This window comes from Gobio gobio (genome assembly GCF_949357685.1).
Source record: "Gobio gobio genome assembly, chromosome: 10".
In the NCBI taxonomy this organism is placed as follows: Eukaryota; Metazoa; Chordata; class Actinopteri; order Cypriniformes; family Gobionidae; genus Gobio; species Gobio gobio.
Genome location: NC_137116.1, coordinates 4,367,659 through 4,381,191, shown reverse-complemented (window position 1 = coordinate 4,381,191; position 13,533 = coordinate 4,367,659). Strand labels below are relative to the sequence as shown.

The following is a 13,533-nucleotide window of genomic DNA, read 5'->3' as shown; positions in this document are numbered from 1 at the left end:
TTGAATAGTATTAAAATACATTACAATACTGAATAATACAAACGGACAGATCCTTTTAATATTTCCACCAGTAAGGTGGAGTCATTAGTGTTATTCTCATCAAATGATTCATTCAAAACGCTTATTAATTCGCAAACGAATCAAATTACGGTCTGTATGAATGGGTCACTGAATCACATTCTCAAACGATTCTTTCAAAAACGGGGATTCGTTCAGCAAATTAGCATCTGGTTTAACACTGTGTCCTAACTTCACGCGACACGATGAGATTCCAGTGACAAGCAACTTGTCTGTCCACACCAGACGCGACTAGGAGATGCGACAAATCAATCAAAAACCACAGCCAATCAGAACAGCGTGTGGGCGGGCTCTCACAGCAAGAGTACGGCACCAGAGATTAATCTTGACGGCACTCGCAAGGAAATGGATAAATTCACAAATATTACGCCATTTAAACATTACTAAAAAATACATACTGTTACTAAAACAATCTTTGTCATAGAATCTACTTCGTTCTTGTTTCCGTTTGTTTAATTTCAAGATCTGAGGTGAATTATCCATTGTTGCTTTTAGTGTGACTACGTTACAAAGCTGGGAGCACTAAATGATATTCAAAGTCACATTACACGGTTTTAACATTAAATAAAGCACACAAACATTACCTGAGATTATGTTTTGTGTTGTTGTTCCAGCAGTGACGTCGCAGAGATAGAAACCGTTTCGAAAATAGAATCACTGCGCGTTGCGGCTGGTTAGGACAAAAACTCTAATTAACATGGAAAAGATACCTTTTATCGCACTGAAGCGTCACGTGTAGTTAGGACACGGTGTAAGACGTGCTTTTTGTGTGGTAAATAACGGTGCAAACACCATGATTAATTTAAATACTCTCCTCCCATAAATACTGCATCTGAAAGGGAAACTCCTAAAAATGCATATGCAATAATATCAGCTGCAAAAATAACCCCGTCCAAGCCTTTTCAGAGGTAATTTTTCACTGCATGTCTTTAGTAAATCCTGACAGTCGTTTTTAACACCAGAAGAGGGTTTGCAAGCTGTTAGTGAATCTGGCTCGTAATAGTTGTTGATTTGGTTGATTGGTGTTTACCTTCATAAACAGCTGAGAAGCCCTTTCCCACCCAGTTGCTGCTACTGCGAAACTCAATCCACAGGCGACTGTCTGTAGAGACGATCGGCTCTGGTAATTTATCCCCGCAAAATCGACCTGCATACAGAGGTACAAGCAAATAATTCAACTTTAATTATCAAGCTTTCATATTCTTCTTCTGAAATGTCAGAGGTTCATCTCAAACCTTTCAATGGTGCTTTCCTCCAGTATCCATCTCTGATTTCCACATGATCATACCAGCACAAATGGCTCCGGTATAAATCCATAGATGTAAAGTTCAGAATGATCTTAGGAAATAAAACAAAAATTTGAATTATTAACTGGAGCAAAGTTTCAATCTGTAAGCAAGTGTAAAGCATGTTCTCTTGATCCGGTTCTTTTTAATGATTCAATTAAACCATTCTGTAGAGTGTAAATTTCTCCACTATTGAGCAAGGCATTTGTTTTGGAGTAAAACTTTATGGTGAGAACTGTAAATAACCATATTTGACACAATATTTTCTTCAATCAGACCTCTTAAAATTGCATTGTGAAATGTGAGGATCTCTAGAAACGGGTTAAAGTGATGACTCAAAGAATCTGAATCAGTTTTTTGTAAACAGAGTAACCGAAATGATCTTGACTACCCAACTCCATTGTTGATTCCATAAACAATCCTTAGGCCAAAAAACATATCTCACAACTACTAATCATCTTCACCTTTTCTCCTGGTGTGACAGAAATTCTCCATATGCAGTGCATATATGCTGAATAACCATTTGGGAAACCAGGAGAAGAGAAGTTCCCACTACTCTCCTGCAAACTGTCTCCACATCCTAAGAAAGAAAGAAAGAAATGTCAATAGCTGTCAATGTTCAAACAGAGTTGAACAGTTCATTACACAAAAAACAAGATTATTTGATTAGTTACACAACGGCCCACAAAGACATTATGCTCTCTGTATATAAAACACTGTTGTGCGTCACAGAACACAACAAAGACAAAAGACCACGGAAAAGTCTGGATTGTCTTTCACAGTGTGCGCCTTGAGCATTTTCATGTTGTGAAGCCCATCTGCTTCTAATGTTACACACCTGTCTAATATTCACAGCAAAGAGCAAGAGAAGGAAATAAAAGTGGTGCAAATTTCAAAGTAAAAGATTTTCAATTATACGGTGCTGTGTGCAATTAAAGCGAAACAGTCCAACCACGGGCGTACTGTATTAAATGTGCTGGGTAATTAAACGCTCTAGTGGTCACTGTGGAAATACACATGGCAACCCAGCATTGCTTCATTAAATATGAAAATACCAGCAGTTTTATAACATATTCATGAACTAAACATGTGCAATGTTTAAAGTACAGTCTGCTTTATGCTGCTTTATGTCCCGATTTCCCTTTCAGGTCCTTATTGTGCGATAATGAGCAGCTGATGGTACATTATCCTGCTTATTACACAGCCACTTACCAAATATTTTAAATACATAAATACATAAATAAATAAAATAAATAAAACATTAATCTGATGTAGTAAAATAAATAAAATAATACATTAAATTAAAAATAAAATAAAATAAAACTAAATAAAATATAAAATAAATAAATAAATAAATAAATAAATAAATAAATAAATAAAATAAATAAAATAAATAAAATAAATAAAATAAATAAATAAAATAAATAAAATAAATAAAATAAAATAAAATAATAGGCATTGTCTTTGATGTGGACATTCATAACAATAACCAGAGAGAATACACAACAACAAACAAAAATTTGGGGCAAAATAAAACTACACTAAACAAAACAAAAAACAAATAAAAGTGCACTGACCTGTAGAGTATTGAAACTAAATTAAATGTTCAGGGCCTGATTACAAGAATAAAAAATTCGACCCCCACATCCTTATATATACAATTGTGGTCAGAATCATTGGCACCCCTGGTAAATATTATCAAAGATGGCTGTAAAAATAAATCTGCATTGTTTATCCTTTTGATCCATCATCCAAAAAAATGTTTAATCTTTCATAGAAGTAAAAGAATGCAAGTCGGGGGGAAATCACATCATGAAATAAATGCTTTTCTCCAAAACACGTTGGCTACAATTATTGGCACCCCTAGAATTTTTTATGAGTAAAATATCTCATTTTTACATTTTGAGAGCATGAAATTGTAGCATTAACAGCATTACGGCACCTGTTAGTGGGTGGGATATATTAAGCAGCAAATTAACATTTGGTCCTCAAAGTTGTTGTGTTAGAAGCAGGAAAAATGGGCAAGCATAAGGATTTGAGCGAGTTTGACAAGGGCCAAAATTGTGATGGCTAGACATCTGGGTCGTGGAATTAGCTATGATATCTTGTTCCACAGGAGTATAAATATGAGGAAACACAAAGGCCAAATTCATTCATCACAATGAGTAAAACCAAAGAATATAGTTCTGATGTGCAGCAAAATATTGTGTGGATGTAAGAAAATAGCTACAGCATTGAAAATTCCCATTTCCACCATCAGGGCAATAATTAAGAAGTTCCAGTCAACTAAAGATGTTATGAATCAGCCTGGAAGAGGACGTGTGTCTATATCGTCCTAAAGCACGGTGAGGAGGAGAGTTTGAGTGGACAAAGACTCTCCAAGGATCACAGATGGAGAATCACAGAGATTAGTTGAGTCTTGGGGTCAGAAAGCCTAAATCACCACATGTTTTTAGGAGGGTTTCAAGAAAATCCAGCATCTTCCTTTGTCAGACACGACTGGAACTTCAAACGGGACCTGGTTCTGTGGTCAGATGAAACTATAAAAAGAGCTTTTTGGCAGAAAACCCACCAGATAGACCAAACACCAAAAACATCTTTAATGTTGAGGGCCTATTTTTTTGCTGGAGGTCCTGGATATCTTTTCCAGATTAATGGCATCAAGGATTATAGCAAATGCCAACAGATAAAAAATCAAAACCTGACGGCCTCTTCTAGAAATCTTATAATGGGCCGTGGTTGGATCTTCCATCAGGACAACGTTCCAAAACAAACATCAAAATTAACACACAAATGTGTCACTGAGCACAAAATGAAGCTTCTGCCATGGCCGTCCCAGTCCCCTTACCTGAACCCTATAGAAAATGAGTGGGGTGAAATGAAGAGAAAAGCTGGGAATCTGAAGAATCTGGAGAGATTGTATGAAAGAATGTATGAAAGAATGATCTGATCTCCAAACTCATCAGGCATTATTGGAGAAGACTTCTTGGCAAAAGGTGGTTGCAAAAAGGGTGCCAATAATTATGGCCAATGTGTTTTGGAGAAAAGCATTTATTTCATAATGTGATTCACTCCCCACTTTCCATTCTTTTACTTCAATGAAAGGTTAGATTTTTGTGATTTTTTTATATAAAAGATCAAAAGGGGTGGCAATAATTCTGACCACAACTGTATATAGGGCTGTCAAATGATCAATCGTGATTAATTGCATCCAAAATAAAAGTTTGTATTTACATAATATATGTGTGTGTACTGTGTATAATGATGTATATTTGAATGCACACACATACATGTATATATTTAAGAATTATTTGCATGTATATACTACAGATATATTTATATAATTTATATTATATATAAATATAACACGTTTCTTAAATATATACATGTATTTATTTATATATACATATTACACAGTACACACACATATATATATATATATATATATAAATATATACATATATATAAACCCAAACTTTTATTTTTGGATGCGATTAATCGCAGTATCTTACTCTTTCCCATCCTTGTGTCATATAAAACAGATTAACAACCAGCGATTTTAAAAGAGGTCTTGGGACAGGATCTAGCAGCCAAGCTTCTCCTGTACTTTCCATCTCAAGGGCTTGTAAATTGACATTGTTTAGCTGTTTACACTCCTTATGTTATCCACACGTGCTCTGCACACATGAGTTGTCAGTCATGTAAAACTAGAGTAGCAAGAGCAGAGATTCTTCAGGCCAAGTGTGGCTTCGATGTTTAGAACCATTAACACGCGGTCTGGCAAGCCACAGCAAGTGACAGACGCAGGCAAGGAATGCTTTGCAAAAGATCTGCCATACTTGCGCCCTTTTCCCCCCGAATGTGATTTTCTGCATCCAACTCTGCGTATACGGCCACATCACCCACACATGCCGACAGCATGGATACGTCATGTGACACAGGCTCCTCCACAACAGGCCTCATTCAGAACTCTTTAAAACTGAGAGCCAGATTTGTTAAAATGAGTAACAGTCCCAGATGATATTATTTATGGGTTGTTTTTTAAAGACAAATCTCAATATAAAACTGCTAAAAATTCTTATTTCAGTCCTACTGGGTATCCCTTTTTTTTTTTTTTTATCAAATGTAAGACTTTTTAAAGACCGTACAGAACCATTCAAACAATCATGTCTCCTAAAGGTAGGGTAGGTAAGAATGATCTAAAACACTTTTGTCCAAATTTGTTTAAACTTTCTTTATATGTCAATACATAATTAAAATGTAAGTACTCTGAAAAAGAGAGTATAAAAATCGAGTGACTCTAGACTTTTTAATCTGCAATGAACAAAGCTCATTATTTTCATCCGGGACGAAACAAGTGATTGGCTTGGGTGACTGTCACTCTCTCTCGCTACCATGGCTACCACCCCTTTTGCTACAGGATCTGCCCACATGCGCGCGCCCCAGTGTTGCCAAGTCGGCTACTTCAAACACTGTTGCCGCAGGCTGTTTTTCATGTCCGCGGGTTGAAGCGACCCCAATTATGTGATATTTTGCCCCGGGATTTTAGCAGGCAGCCCTACCAAAAAGACACATATTTTACCCCCAAATGCAATTTTTACCGGAGAAACACGATTGGGCTTATTTTGGGCTAGTTTTGAGTAGCAATTGGGCGGATTTTGTTGTGAAAACCTGGCAACCCTGGCGCACCCGTTTGATTTGAGGAGTTCAAGAGGCTGTTTTCTGCTGGACAGGTAATTTTGGTTTATGTTTTCATGAAGCATGTATCACTAGCACATGTAGCTGCCTAATATAGCTAAGATAACATTACTTAGCATAAAGTTACAATGTTATACACTTAGTGAGCCATTAGTAGAGATGATAAATACTCAATATAGCTCAAGTTGATCGCTGTCGTGTTGAATTTCGCAAAATGTAACTTTAGATAACAAAATGCATGTGTAAAAGCTAGTACACCGCATCCAGGAACATTTTTTAGAACTAAGTTAGCTTTAGCTACTACCCTCAGTCTAAACTCTTTTACCATGTTCACCGGGAACTTTACCTGCACGTTTATTTCGGCCCTTGGTTTGTTTTTATATTCTCTACCTATGTTTACTGATGTTTTTATCTTGTATCTGTGTGTGTCGTAGACACTGTGTTGTGTGTGTATTTTAAACTTTACCACTATCGTTATTCTAGCTTGATAGTGAGCACTAAAAGACATCTTATTTGTTTATATTCATAATGATAAAGTTAGATTTTTTATTACATGTGATTCTCCGCTCGTCTCAGGTAAATAATGCGTCTTTCAGCTGAGCTGATAGCGGTCAGCGTAGCGCGTTCATGTGTTTTGGGGGCGTGGCTTTGGAAAGAGCCCAAGAGTGAATGGAAATAATGAGCTGTCTTTAAAACAGTCATGAGAGGTCTACAGACACTCAATTTTTATACTTTCTTTTTCAGAGTACTTACATTTTAATTATGTATTGATATATAAAGAAAGTTGAAACAAATTTGGAAAAAAGTTTTTTAACCAAATCTTACCTACCCTACCTTTAATCTCATTTAGTGAGGACTTGTTATCAGAAAAACTAAGTTTTAAAGATACATTGTATATAATCAATATATACATATTGAAATTGGTGTGTGTATTAATACTATATAAATACATTTGAATTAGAAGTTGACTGATACTAGATTTTTCTGATACAATAATACTGTAATGCATTGCTAAGTAATTAATTACTGTAACTGAACTCCCTTGAAAAAGTAAGGGATTACTTTACATTTTTCTGTAATTGAGTTACTTAATTAAATACTATATAGACTATAGAACAATTCTATATAAAACAATAGTCGATTTAACATGTAAATGTAACATCTAATGCTAAAATGTATGTTTTTAAATGTAATCTTCTCCTTTTAAATACGTTGGTCAGTTCAAGAATAATTTTTGCAATTTTATATGATTTATTTTAAAGAATCAAAGGAGCCGTTTCATGTCAATCCTTGTGTTGTTCAACTCATAGAGGTTGATATGGGATTTAGGAAGTAATTAGTAATAAATAATGCAATGCTTTTTAGAGAGAGCAATTATTACAGTAATTACAAAGTTGAAAATGTAATTAGTAGCTAATTAGTTACTTTTTTAGCGTAACTTGCACAACACTGGCCATTACAAGTAAAATCTCTTTATTTAAATTCTTAATCTTTCCTTCCTGTGACGGGGCGACCCAGAGAGAACCTACAAATGTTGTAAATGCCAGATACAAAACGAACTCCCAGATACAGTTTATAATAACCAAAATATCTATAAAAAGACTTTACACGTAAGCAGGACTCTTATTTTGAAATGTCTATACTTTACTTACAGCTGCTCATTCAAAAATATGAGGGAGATAAAATACGCACTCTTACCAAAAACATATTACAACATAAACACCATAAAGTAAATTGTCATAATTGATTAACATCAGTCACGCATAAATGTGCAATATTCATTGATAGCGAACTGGTCTGAAACTACAAGCCTGTAGAAAAAAACTTGTGTTACTAAACTATTTTATTAAAATATTTAATTAAATCATATTCTTATGAATTTTAATCATCACATTACGCCGTGTCACGGTTTTTATTTATTAAATGTTTTATTTAATTTCATTTGATTGATTGATTTTTTAGGAGCTTAAATTAAATAAAACTGAATTTAAAACATTTGAAGACTTTAAAGACCAGCAGGGACTCTGGTTTGCATTAAGGTTACACTCATTGCCTCTCTGGTAGTGTGTGTTTGAACATCTCTGTAAAGTTTACAAGAAAAATGTTCTTTTACTGAATTTAGATGCTGTATCCTAGAAAGCATCTGTTCTCTTCTCTGTTTTATCAGTGAAAGAAGACAAATTACAAACTTCCTTTGCTTGACCAGTGTTTACTCGGCCTTCCCGAACCCGGGAGTCACGGAGATTGTCGCCAAGATACCGTACCACATCAATTGTGGATGCAATGTTATTTCCAGATGACAAACTTAAAGTGTCCCACCCTTGTACTATGAAATAGGGGCAAATGTCACTGAATGATCCTAAAATGTGTTTTTTATGAGCATTTTTGTCTTGTTTTCCATTGCCATATATATACACACACACATACATACACCGATCAGGCATAACACATTATGACCACTGACAGATGATTGTCAGTTAGACGACTGGGTCAGAGCATCTCCAAAACTGCAGCTCTCGGGGGGTGTTCCCGGTCTGCAGTGGTCAGTATCTATCAAAAGTGGTCCAAGGAAGGAACAGTTGTGAACCGGCGACAGGGTCATGGGCGGTCAAGGCTCATTGATGGATGTGGGGAGCAATGGAAGGCTGGCACGTGCGTTTTCTGATCAAACAGACGAGCTACTGTAGCTCAAATTGCGCAAGGAGCTAATGCTGGTTCTGATAGAAAGGTGTCAGAATACACAGTGCATCGCAGTTTGTTGCATATGGGGCTGCATAGACCAATCAGGGTGCCCATGCTGACCCCTATCCACCGCCGAAAGCACCAAAAGTGGGCACGTGAACATCAGAACTGGACCGTGGAGCAATGGAAGAAGGTGGCCAGGTCTGATGAATCACGTTTTCTTTTACATCAAGTGGATGTCCGGGTGCATGTGCGTCGCTTACCTGGGGAACACATAGCACCAGGATGCACTATGGGAAGAAGGCAAGCCGGCGGAGGCAGTGTGATGCTTTGGGCAATGTTCTGCTGGGAAACCTTGGGTCCTTCCATTCATGTGGATGTTATTTTGTCACGTACCACCAACCTAAGCATTGTTGCAGACCATGTGCACCCTTTCATGGAAACGTTATTCCCTGGTGGCTGTGGCCTCTTTGAGCAGGATAATGCGCCCCGCCACAAATCAAAAATGGTTCAGGAATGGTTTGAGGAGCACAACGAGTTTGAGGTGTTGGCTTGGCCTCCAAATTCCCCAGATCTCAATCCAATCGAGCATCTGTGGGATGTGCTGAACAAAGTACGATCCATGGAGGCCCCACCTCGCAACTTACAGGGCTTAAAGGATCTGCTGCTAACATCTTGGTGCCAGATATCACAGCACACCTTCAGGGGTCTAGTGGAGTCCATGCCTCGACGGGTCAGAGCTGTTTTGGCAGCAAAAGGGGGACCAACACAATATTAGGTCATAATGTTATGCCTGATCGGTGTATATATATTTATTGTATATTTATTTTATTTTTCTTACTTTTTCTTACTCAAATCGATTAATCACGGTATATATAAAGTTTTAAGTTTTACTATTTATTTACTTTTAAGGGTGTTTCGATATTTTTAATGAAAAAAATTTCTTTGCACGACATTGCTGCCCAGAATACTTGAATACTCGTAAAGATTGCAGTCAGAGATGTTTTCATGATGTGCTTAAAGTTTCCAATGACCCAGATTTTCTGATCTCCACCATCTTTCATTCTTGTTGAGTCTGACAGGAGCTTCACCTTACTCATGCAGAAGCATATGCCAGATTACGCTTCTGTAAGTCTGTACATTTTTATGTTTTATGTAATTTTCTTACTTGGACACTTGTAAAGTTTGCGTGCCTGAGCGATGTCTCCTTTGCTCAATCTGGTCCTCTGGCCGATGGGAGGCCGAACTCCGTTCACATCATATCGTGGCAGAATGGTGTCCAAAAATATCCCCCTGTCAGGAAAACAAAAGGCATCACTTTAATCAAAACTCGTTCTTGTCATTTGAATCCCCAGTCTCTTATTCATTCTCTATCTCTTGTTTCCTGGAATGTCTAACAAAACTCTCCACACCCACACACAGAATCATGGGTACTTGTATAAACACAAATGTTATCTCACATTTTAAGATGCAGTGGCAAGTTTCAGCAGATGTACAGAATGTGGCGGTTAGAACTCAACAGGCTGTAGAGTCATTTGCGGCGCAGACAACAATCCAAAAGGAATTCAAGCCAAACTGTGTTATCCGTGGAAGCAGTCATGGAAGTTGCGGCCTGTGGCTCGCCTGCTCTTCAGTTATTGTTTTCAGTGTAACACTATGTACAATGTTGATTATACCTAGAGAGGTTTGCAAAACATTTGACATATTTGACTCCATTTGGTTGTAGGTGCTACGGTAGTATTGTGATGTCCAAACCCCAAAATAGCAGTATTTTTCAGTATTTCATGCACTGTGGTATATTTTCACATGAAATACTCGCTCAGTACTGGCATGAATTATTAGAGTCCAGTGCAACAAGTGCAGTTATTAGCCTTAAAATAGCTTGAATGCCTCCACTCACTTACACCAGCTCAGAGATCCCCACGCTCAACTTTACTGTAGTAAACGCTGCACAAAGGTATAGCTCTTCACAACATCGGACACATAACTAGTAATTAATATGATTTGCCTTTTGCTTGACTACGTTATCAAACAGCTAATAATGTGTTGCTAATGTCACACAAACCATGATCCTGTTTGCCATCTCAGTCTGCCTTCTAAAAAATCAGCATCCTTAGAAACGCTTTGAACATCATAGAACGACAGTGGAGAAAGGCATAACATCGTTCATCATAACATCGTAATATACATCATATACATCATTCACCCGCTATATTGCTATATGTACACGATTTCTCATATCAACAGATAAATAGTGGGATAACCTGGCTTCTCTTGAGACACCCCTACTTCAAAGAATAGTTAATGATATGCTAAAGCCCGCCCACACGTTGGCGTGATTGGTTACAACATGTTTGTGATATATAGAACAACTGTTTTTGAGACTTTTTGGTTCACTGCAATTTTAAGGAGAAAATACTCCGTAATGGTGTTGACTTATGAATTTGCACAGGGTTTGTCTGAAAGCATATTAAAAACACCACATAGACATAAACAACTGTAAAAGCCCAAAACGTTTGTATGACACATCTGTATATAAGACACCAATTAAAAATAGCGGATATGGAATATAACAACATGAAAGTGAACTGCACAGTTTGACTTTAGAGAGATTGTTTGTAATGCTCACATTTGTTATTAAAGACATAACTGTAAATTTCAAAATAGTGATGCACCGAAATCAGTCCATCACCGAAACCCCAAAATAGCAATAAAAGTTCTAGTTTAGGCAAAATCCAAAACTGAAAATAAAGTTTTGGTAATTAAATTTGGTTAATTGAAATTCGTACTGTTCAGGGTGTCGTGTAGCCTGACGTCGTCATACTCAATTCTAGTCAGAATATGAGTCTGAGACCGCTCCGTTGGGCTGTGATTATGGGGCGTGTTTCAACCGAACCAGGAAAGATCTCAATTGGATAGACCTACAACCAATCAGAGCAACGGAGCGACGCACAACGTTAGTTGTCAAATGTCAACAGAACTCAACTCCACTGTGTTGCCAAGTCCGTGGGTTGAAGCGACCCCAATTATGTGATATACGAACCCAGGAATGCGATTTTTAGCTGCCAGCCCTGCCAAAATAACACATAATTTACCCCCCAAATGCCTTTTTTTCCCCGGAGAACCCCCCCTGGAAAGCTATTGGGCTTGTTTTTGGCTAGTTTTGAGGAACGTTAGCAATTGGGCGGGTTTTGTTGTAAAAACTTGGCAACCCTGTCTGCACGCACGCTGGAATAAGTAGCCTAACGTTAGAAGAACAAGATTAGTGTACGATCTTTGCCGGTGTTGTAAAAAAAATAATTTAAGGATACACAGAGTACTTACCAACACGATCATCATTTCTGAGAGAAATAGTAAAGGTGAATGCATATACGAACAAGTTCTCCGTTTAGGATTAGAACAAACTCAACCCAAGCGGCTTTTGATGACGTGGATGATTACGTTACTGTTTATCATCTGTCCATCATCGTCTAAAGCCCGCCTTGACAATTTCATTGGTCCGAACAGTTTCTGTTCGGGCATAATTACTTCTCTACCGATCATTTCCAGACCGAACTGCCCGAGTAAAAATGTTGTGGGCGGGCTAAGTTCGGCTGGCATCCAGGCTAGGTGTCGTGTTCACAGGTTATAAACCAATAATAGTAAAGTTCTTAAGTGACGATGAGCCTCCTCTCAATATTTCAACCGAACAAATGTAATATATTGCTCTAAATTGACTCTATTCTTTTTTGGTCAGGGTGAAGTGCGTCATGTTTACCTGCTGTAGCTTATCTACACTGTGTACATGAAATAGATGAGACCGGCAAACCGGGTAATGGGAGAAGTGCTAATTACACCTCACTGTTTCAGTCAATGATTTTGGCCGTTCAAAAGAATTTCGGCCCAAACCGAATTTTGTTTGCTGTTTCGGTCAAATATTTTCAGTTCCAGAAATTTCGGTGCATTGCTATCAAAATGTCAGTTTTGGCTTTAGAGAATATCCATTCAGTGTTTTGTGAAAGTGAAGACATTAAAAAAATACACACAGAACGTATATACATTTTTAATAAAATTTTTCCAATATTCACTGTATTTTGTAGTCTGTAATTACCGTTACAGATCCACTGGAGTCACATGGACTATTTTAACGTCTTCTCTACCTCTCTGGACCTTAAAAGTGTTCGTTAAATTGCTGTATATGGAGGGTCAGAGAGTGGATCTTCATTAGTGTTCCAAAGATGAACGAAGGTCTTACGGGTTTGGAACGACATGAGGGCGAGTAATTAATGACAGAATTTTCATTTTTGGGTGAACTATCCCTTTAAAAGGAACACGCCACTTTAAAAAAAATATATATATATATGCATATTTTCCAACTCCTAGAGTTGAACAGTTGAGTTATACCGTTTTCGAATCCATTCAGCCAATCTCCACGTCTGACGGTAGCACTTTTAGCATAGCTTAGCATAGATCACTGAATCTGATTAGACCGTTAGCATCTCGCTCAAAAATGACCAAAGAGTTTCGATATTTTTCCTATTTAAAACTTGACTTTTCTGTAGTTACATCGTGCACTAAGACCGATGGAAAATGAAAAGTTGTGATTTTCTAGGCCGATATGGCCAGGAACTATACTCTCATTCCTGCGTAATAATCAAGGAACTTTGCTGCCGTACCTTGGATGCATGCAGCAGGCGCAATTATGTTATGCAGCGCCTGAAATAGTCCCCAGCACGCTCCCTGTGCAAGCAGGTTGTCACGTTGGTTATGTTGACGGAAGTTAGCCTATTTTCAGGCGCTACGTAATATA

At 37.5% G+C, this 13,533-nt stretch overlaps 1 protein-coding gene across 1 annotated transcript in view; it reads right to left on the bottom strand.

Annotated features, from left to right (window-relative positions):
- The window catches only part of bmp1a (bone morphogenetic protein 1a), a 158,037-nt gene that overhangs the window by 42,287 nt on the left and 102,217 nt on the right, over positions 1-13,533 (bottom strand). The window contains exons 7-10 of the mRNA XM_079827733.1: positions 9,913-10,037; positions 1,829-1,944; positions 1,314-1,416; positions 1,109-1,225 (exon numbers count right to left, since the gene is read on the bottom strand). Coding sequence (XP_079683859.1) covers positions 1,109-1,225; positions 1,314-1,416; positions 1,829-1,944; positions 9,913-10,037 — 461 coding nt within the window. The remainder of the gene's footprint in view (positions 1-1,108; positions 1,226-1,313; positions 1,417-1,828; positions 1,945-9,912; positions 10,038-13,533) is intronic.